Source organism: Epinephelus fuscoguttatus, linkage group LG24 (genome assembly GCF_011397635.1).
Source record: "Epinephelus fuscoguttatus linkage group LG24, E.fuscoguttatus.final_Chr_v1".
In the NCBI taxonomy this organism is placed as follows: domain Eukaryota; kingdom Metazoa; phylum Chordata; class Actinopteri; order Perciformes; family Serranidae; genus Epinephelus; species Epinephelus fuscoguttatus.
The window spans coordinates 5,217,074-5,235,032 of NC_064775.1; the positions used below are offsets into that span (position 1 = coordinate 5,217,074).

Sequence of the window (17,959 nt, forward strand, 5' to 3'; positions counted from 1 at the left end):
CGTGCCCGTAAAAACTGATTTTAGTTCATTTGTTCCCGTTTAAAGTCACTACTTTATTTACTTTTTTAATGTTTAAGATATACTACGCAGGATTTTCCTAAAAACTGACAATCCTGCATAGTATACCTTTATCAAACGAACAAAAATAATGAAAGGTCCAGTGTGTAGGAGTTAGGGGGATATATTGGCAGAAATGGAACCTAACATAATGAGTATGTTTTCTTGAGTGTATAATCTGTAAAGGTCTCTTCCTCTCCAGGCGGCAGGTTCAAGTCCCCTGACAAACTATGGAGTGTGGTCTGGTAGCTGGAGAGGTGCCAGTTTGCCTCCTGCCTAATGGTAATGGTGCCTGTTCATGGGCATTTAATGCATGTATAGGTCCTGTCTATGCATATGCGTGTGTGAGTATGACAAGACAAATGAATTTCCCCTCAGGGATTAATAAAGTACATCTTCTTCTTCTAATGACCTGAAAATACGAATTGTTTTTGTTACCTTAGAATGAGCTGTTTATATCTACATAGGAAGCGGGTCCTCGTCTACAGAGAACACCATGTTGCACCGCCATGTTTCTACAGTAGCCCCCAGTAGACAAACCAAAAGTGGGCCCAATATAGGGCCATTTACGTTTTAGCCTTGGCCACTGTAGTTAGCAGCCCCTCCACGATGAACCAGGCACGGCGCCAGGATTTCAGTTTTGATGGGCCAGACCAGTTGTAGGTGGGCCTTAAATTACAAACATTAGGAGATCACTGTTTGACTTAATAATAATGACTGACAAATATACTGCTTTATTACCTTGCTTTATACAGATTTTAATTGCTTGATGCTCCTTAAATATTTGATTGCATTTTAAAATGTTTCAGTGCATAGGACGGACCGACCCGCGATCGCTCTCCTTGGTTCTGACCAAAGAAGAGCGCTAGGCGGCGCTGGGGGTGAGCTCAGAGGTGCACCCCCAAGAAATGCTCAAACAAAATTTCATTTTTTCACTGTCACTGAATAAAATTGTTTTTGTTCATTTGTGTGACATTATCTGGTGGTCATATTATTAATAGGCTATCTATGAATAGGCTTTTTTCCTGCCCGAGTGCAGCACCTCTTGCCTCCGACATATCTGAGGAACAGCAGCGGCGATACACGCAACAGTAACTTGGCATTCTTGACCATAAACACCAGGACGACCAAAGATCTGGACGCAGATAAAATCATCGATGCCTTTGCCAGCAATCACAATAACAGACGCACGTTCTGTAAAGAAGTCTAGTGGTGAGTAACAATATATTAGCCTGTCGATAGTGTTGTTGTGTTTTGTGACAGCTTACGGCTGTCTATTAAGGACATGGAGTTCTGGATATCAGCTCTCGTTCATCTCCTGGTTGCAGCGATGACTCCGAGACCGTTTGTGCATGTTTAAGGTACCTAAACAAAGACTGTTGCAACATAGCCTTCTACTGGAAATGAATTTAGACGTACAGCAGTTGATTCACACTTCCAGATCATTTGGAGCTAGCCTAGCCTACCAGTAAGCGACATCCGATCCTGAACCTCACATGTCTGCTGAACTTGCCCAGAAGCATCAAAACAGACATTTTAAAATCGTTTTTAAAACTAAACTTTTAGACTATTTCAGCACAAATTATGTGATTATTATTCTGAATCATTCATAAGAAAATTAAAATATTCTAACAAGCTTTTATTTTTAGGACTGTCAGGCCCACCCATAACGCTGTGCCTGCAAAGAACGCTGTCAGAAAAACACAATTTTTTAATGTGAAACTGTTTTATTCAGTGTTTTTAATGGCTTAAATCACCAGGTCTGTTTGAATGCCTGGATCCTACGTTATCAGAGAAAAAAGATAAGCTCACATAACCACGTGCTGGGCTAGCAGCCCGTCTGCAACAGCACAACAGTGTCTGAGAAACACTGATTTGTAATGTTAACCTGCTTAATCCAGTGTTTCTACTGGTTTAAATATTTTGGTTTATTTGTTTTGGAGAGGAAACCTCTGCGGATAATTCGGCCCCTGGTGACAACCTCCTGAACAGTGAACACTGAGGGAATTGGAAGTTTCAGCTGGTTGCATTTTGCAGTCCATACCACCAGATGTCACTAAATCCCACACACTGCTCCTCCAAAATAAATTAAAAGTGCTATGGAGCAAAACAAATGAAAAACTGGAAACAATGACTAGTTGAGCAAATTCAGAGAAAATAGTAATTTGTTGCATTTGTGACAGGTAAAGGCGACCCCAAAAAAGAGAGGGTTTACTTCTGAGCAAAAGGTCGTCACATAAAAACCATGCATTAATGTTATCTGTCACATCTCTACCCGAAAAAGTGTGTGTGTTACCTTTCTTACTGGCACCGCCCAGGAGGTCAGTCAGGGTCCCGTCCTGACTGCTGAGGCTGGGCCTCCTCTCCTTCTGAAGCAGCTTGTCGACACGCTGTATGATGCACTCCAGAGATTTATCCACATTCACCCAAACCTTCTCCTGAGAGGACACAGACACAAAGCAGTGTCATAAAAAATTTAAGAGCTACGTAAGAAAAGCCAAAAGGGCTAATAGAGAAATTACAGCAGGGAAAGGAACAGAGCCAGAGGGGAGAGAAGATGCATTAGAGATGAGATGAATCACATCAGTATGCAAATCAGGGAGCACACCACAATTTTGCTTAACAAAGATTTTATGTAACACAAGCAAATGCAGAGCTCTGACTTCATTACATAACTACGAACTCTCGTCTCAGGCTGTCTGGGGAAACAGAGGCAAAACATTAACAGTCTGGATTCATTCTGTCTTACTTACAGCCACGTCAAGAACCAGAAAACAACAGGAACAAGAATTAAATCTGAATATTTATTAAACATTTTAGGAAAAGAATGAATTTTAAACTGTTTGTTTCCGTGATTCCTAACTGCCTCATTAACTCACCCACTCCTCTTCATGCCAGTCTACGTGCAGTGATGATCGGCTGTTGCAACCGCTCCACTTGGCGAGCAGCGTGTCCTGGTCGTTCCGTAGGACTACTTGTTCTGACTCAGCGGAGGGAGACGCTTTGGAGGCGATGTACTCAGGCCGTGCTGCGTTCAGGGCCTGGATGGCTGAAGCCAGCAGCTTACAGTCGCATACCGTCACCAACTGACGAGTCTGAGAGGGCAAGAAGATAGTTGTTCATTTCCATCTCGCAAACTTAAGTCCTTATGAAAGATTTACGGCTTTAAATTAAAATACCTTATCAGCCAGGATAGCGAGCGTCCTCTCCAGTCCGCTGGCAGATCGGTCCTTGGCGGCTCGGGAAAGCCTCTCAGCGTAGTAGCTGACCTGAGTCTTCAGCGTGTTGATGTGGGCGATGATCTCTTTGGCTCGGACGATGTCCTGGGGTATGTAGACGATGGACTGCGAGCTGGAGAGGGCGCTGCTGTAGAAAGACACATGGTTTTAGCAGCACGTCTATGTCCGACTCAACGCTGATGACACTGTATCCTCACAATGTAAAAGGCTGACTGAATCTTGGAGCCTCCATGTACGGGAGAATTGTTACCTGCCCTTTTTAATGTCTTAGAAATAGTATTTTGTTAATAACATTTGCATGCACATGCCTGTTCTTAAAGTAAGTTTGGTATTTTTCAACCTGCACACTACTTTCCGATGTTTTTGTGTGCGACAAATGCAATTTTTGAAATTAGTCCAGAGCGCTGCAGCCAGCAGCTGCGATATAGGCTGCGATGTAACCACTCAGGGCATGTGCATCAACTTAAAGTGCTTGTTTTTGCCACTGACAGGCTCAGATTGTGATTCTAATATCTCTTTTCGACAGTCATAGGCTTGGCTTGGCTTTCTTGGCTTGGCTTGGCTTGCAGCTTGCTTTTCTGTTACAACAGGGTTACCCACTTCAAGGTGCGTCTTTAACTGATAAAGAGTGATAAACACATTTCATTTCCTATAGATTCTTCACAATAAAAGTCCCCCATTATTTTGTTAAGTAAAGACTTTTATTGTGAAGCAGCAAAATAAGGAAATGTTGAGTTTTCGAACAGCAACTTTGCACAACTTCTAATACGGCGGATAGCAAACATGACACAGTAAAATAAAGCAGATATCTAAAGTAAAAACAGGACGCAGGAGAGAAACTAAACTCCAAACCACAGAGTTACTGAAACTGAACACACAGAGGCTTTTAAAAATGCCTTTCTCTCTGGTCTCCTGAGACAGAGGTGAGCAGAGTCTCGCAACAAACACAGCTTGTTTGAGGGGGAGAAGCATTGTTGTTGGGGGTTGACTGTGGTCAGCGAGACGTCACTGCTCTCTGGAGAAGGTCCATCTCTGGTGCAGCTTGGCACAGCGCGTCTAAACTGACGATGGAAATCGGTGTGGAGGAAAATGGCCAGTGTCTGACAACATTATGGAAAGGATCCCTACAGAGATACACATTTTTATGAAACAGTATGATCCAGAAACAGCCTCAAAATCACCATCTCCATACCCATCAGACTCTATTGAATTAAACAGTACTTTTATCATCATAAATCACGCTTCTTTCAAAGTCGACAGAAACAAAATAAAAGTCACAAAAGCCGACCTGGTTTGTCTTTCCACTGTTCCAACAATCAGCAACTCTGGTTTGGTTGAAATAAACCCTTAATTCACCCAGTTAGATGTGAAAATATTTTGGTTCTATACCAACTTTGGGGCTGGATAAACAAAAAAGTCTATCTCTGTTGGGATCCTTTCCATAATATTATCAGACACTTAGAATAACAATCGGAGCCTGTCAGTGGCAAAAACAAACACTTTTAGTGGACGAACATTGACAGTGCCAAATGCCCCGAATAGTTCTCACTCAACGTGGGACCATTTTAAAAAACTGTTGTCTCCATTCGTCACTTAGACACAAAAACATGGGAAAATACCAAACTTACCCTTTAACATGAGTCCTAATCAGTGGCTTAGGAATGCTACATATAAACACAAGACAACATGAAACTGACTTCAGTAAACAGGACTGGGAGTGATACCGTTCATTTTAGAAATTCGGATAGATCTTACTCTGAATTTAAGATGTTCTTATCTGTGCTTTAATGTCAGGTTTACATGTTTTCCATGTGTTTTTACGAGAAAACACATTTGACTGAATTTACAAAAATGAGCGGTACTTCAACAAACTTGTGTACCGTGTTATAAAATGTATGTAAAATATCTGTTTCACACACAAGTGAGCCTGTTTTGGTTACTTTCAAACACAACACTGTTAAAACCAAATCCATCATGTGTCATTATTTCTTACTGTTAACATGAGCAATGTGACAACTGGCAATGTTTTCAAATCAACCGGACTCAAAGAAACGGTGACTTTTTTTTTTTAGGTGGTACCAGGCAGTGAGAGGCAAACGGTGTACGAACAAATGAAAACAAGCAAAGCAGTGCAACAACTCACCATTCCTCCTCATATACGCTGATCAATAAAAAGTAACAAAAACAAAATTAAGAGGAAGCCATAGAACTGAATTAATGCAGTAGTTGAAGAAACAAAGCATTTTTTTTTGTAATGTAGAAATGATTTCAGGGCAGCCAAATCAAAATAGATACTTCCTTCACACAAAATAATCACCTGTTTCAATTAAAATCAGTAAAATGATGAATAAAGCAACAAATATGAAAAGAATTCAGGAGCAGAAATTGCTGAAATTGAGGGGAACATGCAAATGCATTTTTGAAATTTCGATTTTCCTATTCAGTGGTCGATTTCTGAACTTACTGTTTCTTCGCCTCCTCAAACTTCTGGATGAGCTTCCGCAAGCCGCTGTTTTTAAAGCCCTGGCAGTGAGCTGCCGGAGCTCCGATTGTTATCACATCGTAGGTGTGTTCTGGAGGAGGAAGCAGAGATGTGTTTAATGAGGCAAGAAGAAAAGAGAGTTTGAAGGTATGTTTATATCCGGAGTCCAGTCCGATGTACAAGCTTAAAACCGGTTTGATGCCGATGGTGTTGAGGTGCTAAATCCAACTTGTATTGCATTAGTAACAAGAAGCTGAGGCCGGCAACATGAAAGAAGATCAAATTTCAGTGCACATTGTGTTTGTTTACCAGAAAGTCTTTTTGGGGTGACGAGACGAAATACAAAAAGAGGTCAGATGAAAAATAAAAACACGATGTGTCAGTTGTCCTGCTGGTTGTGGTGCTGCTTCACTGAGTTTTAGGTCACTAAAACGTATTTTTTAAAACGCTTTTTAAGGTGCAGATTTTTCAACACTCTGCCTTCTTTGTATTCCTGTAGACATGCGGGACGTTGGTGGCTTAGTGGATAGAGCAGGCATGCCATATACAAAGGCTCAGTCCCTGCTGCAGTGGCCACGGGCATGCCTCCAGCCCGCGGCCCCTCGCTGCACGCCATCCCCCCTGTCCATCCCCCATTCACGCCAAGTCTGTCCTATCATTAAAGGCCTGAAAAGCCCAAAAATAATCTTAAAAATAAATAAATAAAATGGAGCATTTGGGAAACAAAGACATCATCTCCTTGATTCATGCATACCTATTGTTGCCTTGTGTAATGAGCATGCTCAAGAAACAATAACAACAACTGGTTTTGTCTAATGACTACTTTGCACTGAAACTCAGTATTGCTGCAACATTTCCAAACGAACGGAGGCGTCTGCTGCATCCATTGTTTTTGCTCCACCTTAGCATCCACAGTTTAGAGTCAGACAGAAATGACGGTTTTGGGTCAGGACCAGTCAAACCAGCAGAAGGTGGGACAGTTATGAGTGGGAATGTTATTAATAAGGAGTTGAGGAAAACTTTAGCATCAAAGCATCACTTGCGATATTTTGTTTCAATCAACATCTGTTCGGCAGGGCAGGGAGAGCAGGCTGTGCTCGAACATAAATTAGTCTGCACCAAGTTTGAAAGAGAGACTGAATAAGTAATAGAAATAAAAAAAGAAGTAACCACAGTAACATTTTTACTGGCCTCCATGTTGCTTTCTACTGTTACTAACCCTGTTTTGTAATGTCAAATGTGACCCACGAGTAAAAAAACAAAACAAAAATGCGTATTCATCAACTGGGCCTTCTGGCAATGAAAAAGAAGACTATCACATTTTATTAGTATGTTTTCCCAGGTTTGAAAAATATGCATATACTTGTTAATTTGGTGTAAAGCTTATAAGAGAGCCCATGCATAAGAGTGTAGTGACTCCAGTCCAGTGGTGGCGATAATACACCTCTAAGCTGGTTGATTCTCTTTTGACATTAAGACAGAGGAGCTCACTCACAGATACAGCACTATTTCATGATACTTTAATATATTGTATTCAGTTTCCACAAAAAAACCCAAAACATTATATTTAACGTTATATTAAGAGGTCGGTGAAGATTCTCAGTCATCCAGGTCATGGTAATCATAACTGAGATATCATAGGCAACTGGACTTGCTTGTGTTTCTCGAAGACGTTTCACCTCTCATCCAAGAGGCTTCTTCAGTTCTAAATGACTGGTACGAAGTTGCAGGCTTTAAACTCTGTGTGGGTGGGAACGCTTGCAGAGTCATAGGGGTCACACAGGGTTTATAGCCTGCAACTTCGTACCAGTCATTTAGAACTGAAGAAGCGTCTTGGATGAGACGTGAAACGTCTTCAAGAAACGTAAACAAGTCCAGTTGCCTACGATATTAGCACTTACGGTTATATTAAGAGCATTTTATTTTCACCACTAGATGCCGGCATAAACCGCTGACTGGCCCTTTAAGGCCCTGACACACCAAGCCGACGGTCAGCCGTCGACCAAAGTCGGGCCGTCGGTGAGCGTCTGTCGGCCTAGTTTTTGCGGTGTGTCCCGCACCATCGGCACTTCGGCATTGGCGGCTTTTCAGCCGATTGAGCATGTTGAATTGGCGGCGGAGCTTGTCGGTGAGAGAGATCACTCTGATTGGCTGTTCAGGTTTTATTTCCTCGCCCCTGTAGCGAGTGAATCTGCCTGTAGTGAAACCAGGGCTAACCAGTGCTTCCTCCTCAGGCTCCACTTCACTCAGCTGTCAACAGACCCGCTGCTTCTTCCCACTTTAACCTGAATAACAAACCGGAGCTAGCTGGGAGCAGCTAGCGGAGCGTTAGCCACAGCATGACCGGAGGGAAGCACAGCCAGTTAGCCTCCGCTAGTCTCTGAGCTAGCCCTGGCTCTCCGTTTGGATCCAACCGGAGCACCGAGCCCTGGTTTGTTATTCAGGTTAAAGTGGGAAGAAGCAGCGGGTTTATCAGGCAGCTGAGTGAAGTGGAGCCTGCAGAGGAAACACCAGGACCGTCTGGATGTAATAGTCTGTGGAGGTGCTGCGGTGCTCGGCTGCACAGATAGAAAACCCCTCAGCTGACAGGATGTACCACTCTCTCACTCCGCTCTCTCTCACGCAGGCGCAGAACGTATGTGCTACTAGGCCGTCAGATGTAGTCCGTGTAGTGTGTTCAAATGCAACTGACACAGGGCGACGTAGACGACGCAATAGTTGGCTTTCGTCGCCGCTAGTTCTTTGATGTCGGTTTGGTGTGTCCGCACCTTTAAACTAATCTCTCAGTGATCATTTCTTTGCACAAAGATTTAAAAAGTTACATACTAGGGTATGCAGCTAAGTTGTTAGCTAGCTATTTATAAGTAGTAGCCTACTTTATCAATTTATATTACATACTGTATTGTGCTAGACCCAGTGCCCTTTTCTGCCTTTGAGCCCCTGCCCCTTTATTAGCCTGTGCACGGCCCTGCCCGTGACAACTGAAGAGTTATTTTGCACCGGGACTGAATGTCGATTCTAACCTTTCCCATTAAATACTTGCCAGATGTTACTGGGATTTTTGTCCAATAAGAACGAGGCTTGTTCCACTTGGGAGCGGCTGCTGAGTCAACTGCAACACTTAGTAGTAAAATTCAGTTTACTGGTCCGATCTGGTGTTTGCGTTCATGTCAAACTGGTTTAAAAAATGTTTACATCAGCCCAGCACTATTGCTGTCTGTTTGTCCTTGTTCTTATGTCTCACCAAAGCCCAGCTCATCCTGCACCCTCATCCTCTGAACGTGTAGGTTGGTTGGCATGAACTCAAGCTTCCTCTCTGCCTTCAGGTTGCTGGCTTTGAACGACGGACCTGATGTGGAGCGAGCAGAGACGGAGAGGAGAGGGGGGAAACAAATGTGTGAAACAGACCAGGAAACGTGTTTAAAGCTTTATATGATGCTGTTTTATCAGACAACAAGAGGCCACCGAGGAACCTTCTAACCTCTGTAGTCGTTGAGGTCGGACACTGTTTCCTGGTATGTGAGTATTATGGTCTGGTACTGAGAGACAATCTGTCGCCGCAGATTCTCCCAGCAGGGCGATAACTCTCCCAGCTCCTCCAGCTCACACACCCTGAAGAGGTGTTAATGAAGAAGGAGAAGTCGGCATTACAGAGGAGAATTAAGCCTAAAGCTCTGATGCAACATTACCACACGTGTGTCTGTACCTGGCTGCGTCCTCCTCCAGCAGCAGCTTGACAAACTGTCTGGGGATGTTTAATGAGAGGACGCTCTCAGCCATTTGCTCCAGCACCCGGAGGTGGTTCCCGTCAGTCGTGGGGAAGCGGTACATCCTGGACATCGTGCCTCCAAACACTGAAGACACAGGAAATTCAATCAGCCTGGATTAGACCGTGATAGATTGGATTAGACTGTTTTATTTGACCACACTTTGCGATGCATATGGTACAATTATTACACAGAAAGAACGACTAAAGAAAGAAACATTCACAAAAAACATAACAGCAAAAAGTTAAAGTCAAAGAAGGTTGTTGTACCCTCTCAGACATTTCACATCTGTGTTATTTCTGGCTCGGGTAAACAGATCCTCCCACTCACTGGTGACAATCAATATATTTCTGCTTGATAATAAGATTTACGGTCTGATGCATCGGTAAACATGGAGCCATGAAAGTGGAGGAGGGTGGAGGGAAAAGAAAAACAGGCCTTGTGTTTGTCCACTATTTCATTATTTTGTATTTTTTTTTAATCATACCTTGGCACACCTGTATAGTCATATCTATTTTTAGTTCCTCATTTTCAGGACAGAGTAAGGTAATAACCCGGATCATAAATATTTATACCTTCGTTAAATGATCATGATTTTTGGTCATCATCTACTTTAGTAATTCTTTGAATTTTAAATGATTTTGGGATAATATATGTATATAAATGAAACCCCTGACCATTAATTGATTATTTTTTATTTATTTTTTTAATTGTTTTTAATCATTAATGTAGTTTTTCTTTTTACTTTCTTGAAGAATATTATTCTTAAAATTTATTCATTTCTCCTACACCTCCTCCTCACATACCTGTACATCCCTCTGGTCACAATTCTTCATTATTTAACACACATAAACAACTAAAATCTGTACCATATTTAAATAATAACATCTCTTTATATGAGTTAAGTTAAAGTTGCAGCTCAGATTTCTTGAAGTCAGGTTCTCTGAGGTACTTATCTATAGTCAGTGTGTTACCCACAGTAGATGTCAGTCGGCGAGCCCCCAGTTTGGAAAAGCAGGTTGCCGTGGGAGCTACACAATGTACTGCTGTGGACGGGGACAGCTGCAATACATATTTTTACCACTATATCAATATCTGTCTAAGTGGAGCCTCTATGGAGAATATTTTCACTTTACCTTGCCATCAAACAGCCCTTTCCTTTGGCGCTACATTTTCTCAACCATAAACTTCTATATTCTTAAGCAAAAGCCAAACTGTGGCGTGGCTTTCAGTGGCTCATAAGAGAGGCAACAAATACAATTAAATTAAAGAGCCTAGTGATTATGACAGCGACAACTTGGTTACAACCCAACTGCAGGATCTTTCTGAATCAGAAGATGCCAGCGCTTCACAATTCACTGGTTGTTTGGTGAGTCAGTTCATTTATTCGTACGTAGGTATGTAGCACATTTTTAAAAACGGATGGGTGCAGCAGTGCTCTTCAACACGTGGATTTACATAACCCTCTTGAAAGAAAAGTTCACTGCAAACGCCAAGTTGTCTCGGTCTTGCAGGTGGAGGGCTGGTGTCTAAATTCAACGCAGTTTCATTTCAGGCCGATCACACAACAGCACTTTCAGAGAGATGACTGTGGCCTAATACAGTGTGTGGCACAGGTGCACTTATGAGCAGGAATACGGAGTTATACAGTTGAGGAAATGTAGTGACAAAGGAGAGGGCTGTCTGACAGCAAGGTAAAGTAAACACGTTCTCAATACAGCATCCACTCAGACTGATTTTTTTAAGGGGCTAAAATATGTTTTCCTGCTTGCCCCCATCCGCATACATTTCAGCAAGATTACATTTGAACTCATGGTGAGAATGTTATAATTTACCTTCTCCCATTCCTCATTTTTATTGAGCAGAGCTTGAATGCATCATAATGTAACTAAATGCAGCCTCAGTTAGCAGTTAGATTCAGCCATCAGCTGCCTACAGCTAACTTGGACTTGCTCTCCTCCTGCCGACGTCAACGCAGATTCGTTGTCCACAATGTAGCATCATCCGAGAGAGTCACATTAATTAAGAGCTATATCTAAAGCCTAGTTCACATTACACGATTTTCACTGCGATTTTGACGTCGCAGAGGATCTTGAGAGCCACCTTGGGTCGGAGGCAAGTTGGCAGAGTTGCCACACCTCATGTATGAACAAGCCTACGAGGGACTGGATATCTGGCATGCTAGAAAACTGGAGAAGTCTGACATGACTGACAAAGAGCATCAGCCAATGAGAGACGGGATACGTCCCATGTCAGCACGCAGGAGGACGGAGGAAATGTCAGGAGGACAAGCCGCAGGGTTGCCAGGTCCACTTATTAGCCACGACTTTGGGCTTGTTTCTAAAGTGGAGTTGCTTATTTGGGCTTGCTCTCTAAACGTCACCTTCCTCTGTATATATATATCCGTCGCTTCTTTTGGGCTTCTTTCCATAGCCCTGGTTGCTTGTTTCTCTCCCAAGATCTGGCAACACTGACAAGCCGGCAAGCAACAACAGCAACGGCGGCGTCCACAGGATCACGGGGAGTGCGTTGTGTTTGGACCCAGGCCCTGGAGGCAGATGATTCAACACTGGGAAGAATATCCATGCCTTTACGATGTGTCGTCTCCAAGTTTGGTGACGTCACCGCGTTATCTGGGGCTCTGTCGGGCTCGGTGGAGAAATCTTGTGGTGTGCACACACAGGTCGTAACACAGTTGGCGAGACTCCCGCTGACAGAAACACACGTCGCCGGGTATGAACACTCAAAAGATTACGATAGTCTCCGCGACGCAAAATCAGGGTGAAAATCTCGTAATGTGAACTAGGCTTCAGGCAACCAGACTAGCTTAACTTTCTTGAAGATGTTTCACCTCTCATACAAGAGACTTCTTCAGCTTACACCCATTCACACCTGGACCCGTCTAACCCTAACGACACACATGACGGTTGGGTGGACCAACGACTCTGTAAGGTTTCACACCCACACAGAGTTTAAAGCCTGCAAACTGCAGAGGCCTCTTGGATGAGAGGTGAAACGTCTTCAACGTCAAAATATTAAGAAGGACAAAACAATCTGTGGCCAGCTGATCAGAGCACCAATATCTGGGGGCACTCTATATATAATCCTTGCTCATTCCTGTCTCTAGCTGCTTCAAGTATAAATACTGTATGGTGGGATTTTCTGGCGGCGCTAGGGGGAAACACAGGCTGGCTAAATCAAAACAACTCAGCCTCATCAGGCTAATTAACAGTCACAAGCTTGACACATTGTCATATGAGTCAAGTGAGGTTATCATAACGCTACTGAAAGACATTCTTACCTTAAGGCGTGCCAGCAGACGGAAACTGACCTCATTTAATTCCCTTTGACCCCCTTTGAACTGTTGTAAAGCTTATTCATATACCTGATAAGGTCTTGTAGACATTAATGTGGTATATGGAATAAACCACAAAGAGAAACTATAAAAAGTAAAGCTCTGTACTGGTTTATATTCAGAGCAGCAGAGGAAGTAACACCTGTTAGAAGTCGTTTTTGCAGAACAAGGATGTTCCAGTAGTCGGGAACTCTCACACACATGTGAATGCACAATACAAACTATGTATCTAACTGTTAAACTAAGCAACAAACTTGGGTGCCGTTTGAGTCAGACGTATCTGAGAAGACAGAGCTGTCATACCTGAGCGCAGCAGCGTGTCTTTGCATAGCGAGGCGTACTTGATCCGGACTCCCATCGACTCTGTGAGGCTCTCGTCAACCGGCAGCACCGTCTGCGGGACACACATGCTCTGGTGTTACACAGCGAGTCAACAACCACCTCCACCTCCACCTCCACCTGCCTGTCCACTCTCTGAGGCCAACACAACCTACACAACACTCCAACCACACTTACAGAGCTCCTACACAAACCCAATCCAATAAGATATGTCTTTTTACTGCCACTGTGTGACATGTTTATGATGACATAAAGCAGGTTAGGTATATTTCAGAGTTTATTTCAGCTGCCGCTACTGAAACGAGCCCACACCAACCAATTCCCTGCATGAAGGGAATCTGCCTCAAAACAGGAATTAAATTTAAAACCAAGTGCTCCCAGAGGACCGTGTCCCTCCCAGTGCCTCTTACCCGCCCGTTGATGCTGTCTGGCAGGCGGCCGACCGACATCCTCTGATCTGCTCTCTCCTCCATCTGCCACGCAGCGATGATGATGTTCCCCACCCGCTCGTTCTCTGCTGATCTGTACAGTGAAACGCAGTTTGGAGATATAACTAACAGTCCTTTTTCTATTATCCATTAATCTGTAAATTCAGTTTTTGATTCATTGTTTGGCCCAAAAATTCACTCTGTTGTCCAACACTTGCCAGTTTAGTCCAAGAGATCTTGACGATGATGTGAAAACAACACAAATATTCACTGCAGTGGTGCAACAGTTTCTAATCTAAAACAGGCCCGTGCCAGAACTCTGTCAGGTGTCAGCAGCTGTTTGTGAGTGAAAGCAAACTTTTAGACACAGTTATGTTTCACTTTCACTGCACCTGCTGTTGTGCTGCTCCATCTGTGCTCTGCACTCTGGGTGTGGTGCAATCAGTACCAAACGGTTAATGTATTCCAACAGCGCTCCGAATGAATGGTTCAGCTCAAAAAATAGAAAATCTAAAGGTGGCATCTAAAGATAATTAATTTAGAATGATATAAAGCAAAAAAAGTAGCAACACCTTACATTTAAGTAGCTGGAAGTAGCTAGTGTTTGACAGTTTTGCTTGAAGGGAAATTTCGGTTTATTTCAACCTGTCTCCTATCGTCCTAAATTTGTTTCAAGTGACTAGTGACATAAAAATAATAGTTAGCATGTTAGCCGTTAGCCTAGATACAGCCAGGGCGTCAGGCTACTGTCCGGTTCTGCCTTCCAGCTGTTCTCGCCAGATTTCGGCTGCGCTTTGGAAAGCAGAGCTAGATGGTAAACAAACATGGCAGCACACCGGTAAGGTAAGACAACACGTTTACATGTGGTTTTCTATATGTTCTCTGACATTTATCCTAACGATATGAGGCGGTCTTTGTGGAAAAAAAAGCTTGTTTAGTGGACTAACTTTGCACTTGAAGGTTTCCCGTTCACTTACGTTTTAACAGGTCTGACACTACTATGCGCCCCGGCTGTATCTAGGCTAACGGCTAACATGCTAGCTATTATTTTTATGTCACTAGTCACTTGAAACAAATTTAGGACGATAGGAGACAGGTTGAAATAAACCGAAATTTCCCTTTAACAAATGACTGACTGATTAATCAACTCATTGTTTCAGCACTAGTACGCATCATATTGGTGTCCCTCAGGGCTGTGTCCTGAGTCCAGTCTTGTTCACGCTGTACACCCACGACTGCGTCGGCAATCCATGGCTCCAACACCCTCATCAAATTTGCAGATGATACAACCGTTGTGGGACTGATCAGCAACGGCCTGGTGCAGTGACAACCACCTCAACCTCAACACCAGGAAGACAAAAGAAATCATCATTGATTTCCGCAAGACAAGGACCACACTGCGCCAAGGGAGCGATCCCACCGAGATGGAACGCTAGAAACACGACGCCAGTAAAAAAAGTTTTCCTATGATACGGCGCGTCTGACTGGCGTTCAAGCCTCTTTTTAGACGGGCGTTTTTGTAGACGCTTCTTTTTAGACGCGCGTAGATGCTGGAAAGTTAAAATATTTTCAACTTTTTTGAGTGTCAGACGCTAGTAGCTAGCACACATTGAATAAGCACTTCCAGCGTTTCAAGCGTCTTTGAAGCGTCCGCGTCTCTAGCATCTCCTTTCTGTGTGATCACCCCCTAAGCCCTGAGCATCAATGGGTAAGAGGTGGAGCATGTCCTGAACTTCAAGTTCCTCGGACTGCACATCTCGGAGGACCTGGGCTGAACTGTGAACACCACCCACATTATCAAAAAAGGCCCAGCAGCGTCTCTTTTTGCTGAGAACGCTGAGGAGGAACAAGCTCCCTCCACCTCTGCTGAGCAGCTTCTACCACTGCACAGTGGAGAGTGTCTTGACCTATGGATGTACGGTGTGGTATGCCAGCTGCACCGAGTCATAAGAGCCCGCACCAACAGATTAAAACACAGCTTCTTCCCTATGGCTGCGAAGAGACTGCTGCAGGAACCATGAACAAATGTAAACCACCTTTTCTTATCGACCTCTAGACCTGTTATTAAAACTGGCACGTGAACAGAAAGAACATTACCGTCATTTCTTAGAGCTGAAAAAATGGGTTACATCTCAGAATAATAATAAGAAGTTAGGTGTGTGTGTTACCTCAGTTCGAGCTGTAATCTGTGGCTCCTCTCCTGCAACAACTCCTTAACAGGAAAAAGTGCTGAGCCCAACATGTACATCTAAAAGAGACAGATAGACGATATTACTGATGAGCTCATACCTCCTCTTAACTAGTGCCGACTACACAGAACAGACAAGTCAGTTTTTGTCTTTGTCCACTTTGGCACAGAATGAAAAAGAGTCTTGACGAATAACATTCTTTCTATTTTAAACCATTAAACTAAATCGTACCGTGCCCTGCGAGCGATCCTTGACGTCATAGACGGCCAGCTTCACCTGCGTCTGCTGGTTGATGTTGGACTCCTGGAAGAAGGCGATGCTGCTGAGGAAGATGGGGTTACTGGTGCCCTGCGGAGGAAGGCAGTGACACAGTGACATCAGCATTACCTCAAGAACACTGCATTAATATCCACTGCCCCTGTGTGTTCTATTTGCTCTGTCTAAAATGTCTTCTGTCATGTTTTCCTGTAATGTCATTAACTTCTGATGACTCATTTGGCGCTAGCGAATAAAAATTGCTTCCCTTTAATGTGATTTGAAGCAACCAGCTGACCCCAAACTGCACTTGACCTTGTTTATGGTTACGGATTGTTGAAGCTAGCAGAGGGAAATCAGGTGGTGGGAGATGTGTTTGGACATGAAAATCCTTTCCACAAGTGTGTGGCTGCAGCTCAATTTATTCATCTCTCTCATCCTCCGCCTCCTGATTGCAGCGGAGGTGAAGATAAACAGTCCGCCACATCCACTTTCTAACTATTGAATCAAATCCCTCTCAAATTACACAAAGTTCACCTGTAAGTGTGTGACATTTTGGGTCTCGTTTCACTGCGACTTTGAAGATCAGAGAGTCTTTAAAGAGTCTGACCTCTATGACTTCCGTCTGGGCGTGTTTGGTCCAGAAGGCCTGCGGTGGTGTCGTGCAGCTCACTGCTACAAAGCTGTTGGGTTTTCGGTCCAAAGCAGGAGTCAGCAGGTCTGTGCAGGCTGGAGGAGAAACACTGAATGAGCCGAGAGGCGTAAAAACAACCCATCTAATAGTCAGCTTAAAAGCCTGGATTGTTTCGATGCAAGTGTTACTCACAGACGCTGAACTCAAGCACAGGCTCATCTGGGTCCTGACTGTTTCCTGGAAACAAACAAACAAGTCACAGAAACATCAGACATCAATGACTGCAGCACACTGAGCCTTGGATAACAGTCACAACAGGAACACAATTAGGTAAAACATAAAATCCAAAATGTGGCCTCTAAATGGTATTTTGATTGCAAGTTGAAAAATCTGATCTTATGCATTCAATCATAGTTCAGATTCTGCTTGGACAGAAATGTTAGGGCATGTTTGTTCAGGATAGAGTCATGAGGTAAACCCTTAAGACAGCCCAGAGAGTAGTACATTCTTCAAGTGTTTCTGTAGGGTGTGTTAAGTTAGATTTAAGACTTTTTAAGACCATTTTAATACCACAGAATGCAATTTAATACCTGCTTCATTATCACACCAGCCAAAGGATGAAATTATGATGAAACAAGCAGGATAAATATGACTTACATCATTATGTACTTCCAACCACAGTTGTTGATTCATGGCTTTCTGTTGGCTTTAAATGAAATGTGGTTTACGACAATTAAATTACTGTATGCTTAAATGGAGTTTGGTGGGTTTCGCGATGCCAATTTCAGGGCTGTTTCTGGTTAAATAAAAAGGATCTTACTCTTTAAAGCCCCTACAAGGAACTTTCATTATGAGTTGATTTTGGCGACCCTGTGGACAAAAGCGGTAGCGTTTTGCCGGAATGAAGCCTACATTTCCCATGGGCTCTAGCGCGTATTGTCGTAAAGACGCTTACCTGGCTCGCGCATGTGTTTGTTTTGGGGATGAATGAAACAAGACGGGAAAACTTTGCCCCCGCTCCTATCGGGGATCCCAGCTCACCTCTACCGTGCCCCAGCTCCACCTCTCCGGCGTAAGCGCCACCGCCGCCGGGGTAAACGCAGCAGTCGGCTGGTAAGGCTGAAGGCCTGTTTGGCGAGCACTTCCAGTGCTTTCACAGAACTTTTACCCGATGATTGCTGCTATTTTAACTCCCCGCGGACGTCAGGTCGAGG

General features: G+C 43.6%; 1 protein-coding gene across 13 annotated transcripts in view; it reads right to left on the reverse strand.

The window, feature by feature from the left end:
* The window catches only part of LOC125884662 (inositol polyphosphate-4-phosphatase type I A-like), an 85,034-nt gene that overhangs the window by 33,562 nt on the left and 33,513 nt on the right, over window positions 1-17,959 (reverse strand). For 8 of the 13 annotated variants that reach the window (XR_007448753.1, XR_007448752.1, XR_007448750.1 and 5 more), the window contains exons 4-17: window positions 16,938-16,982; window positions 16,722-16,840; window positions 16,088-16,204; window positions 15,836-15,915; window positions 13,650-13,761; window positions 13,204-13,294; window positions 9,485-9,632; window positions 9,260-9,390; window positions 9,023-9,127; window positions 5,761-5,869; window positions 5,440-5,457; window positions 3,237-3,423; window positions 2,937-3,152; window positions 2,354-2,495 (exon numbers count right to left, since the gene is read on the reverse strand). Coding sequence is in view for 9 of the 13 variants with exons in the window: in XM_049569712.1 (XP_049425669.1) it covers window positions 2,354-2,495; window positions 2,937-3,152; window positions 3,237-3,423; window positions 5,440-5,457; window positions 5,761-5,869; window positions 9,023-9,127; window positions 9,260-9,390; window positions 9,485-9,632; window positions 13,204-13,294; window positions 13,650-13,761; window positions 15,836-15,915; window positions 16,088-16,204; window positions 16,722-16,840; window positions 16,938-16,982 (1,620 nt within the window). In the remaining 4 variants the exon portion in view is untranslated. The remainder of the gene's footprint in view (window positions 1-2,353; window positions 2,496-2,936; window positions 3,153-3,236; window positions 3,424-5,439; window positions 5,458-5,760; window positions 5,870-9,022; window positions 9,128-9,259; window positions 9,391-9,484; window positions 9,633-13,203; window positions 13,295-13,649; window positions 13,762-15,835; window positions 15,916-16,087; window positions 16,205-16,721; window positions 16,841-16,937; window positions 16,983-17,959) is intronic. The other 5 variants (XM_049569713.1, XM_049569708.1, XM_049569714.1 and 2 more) reach the window with 3 other exon arrangements.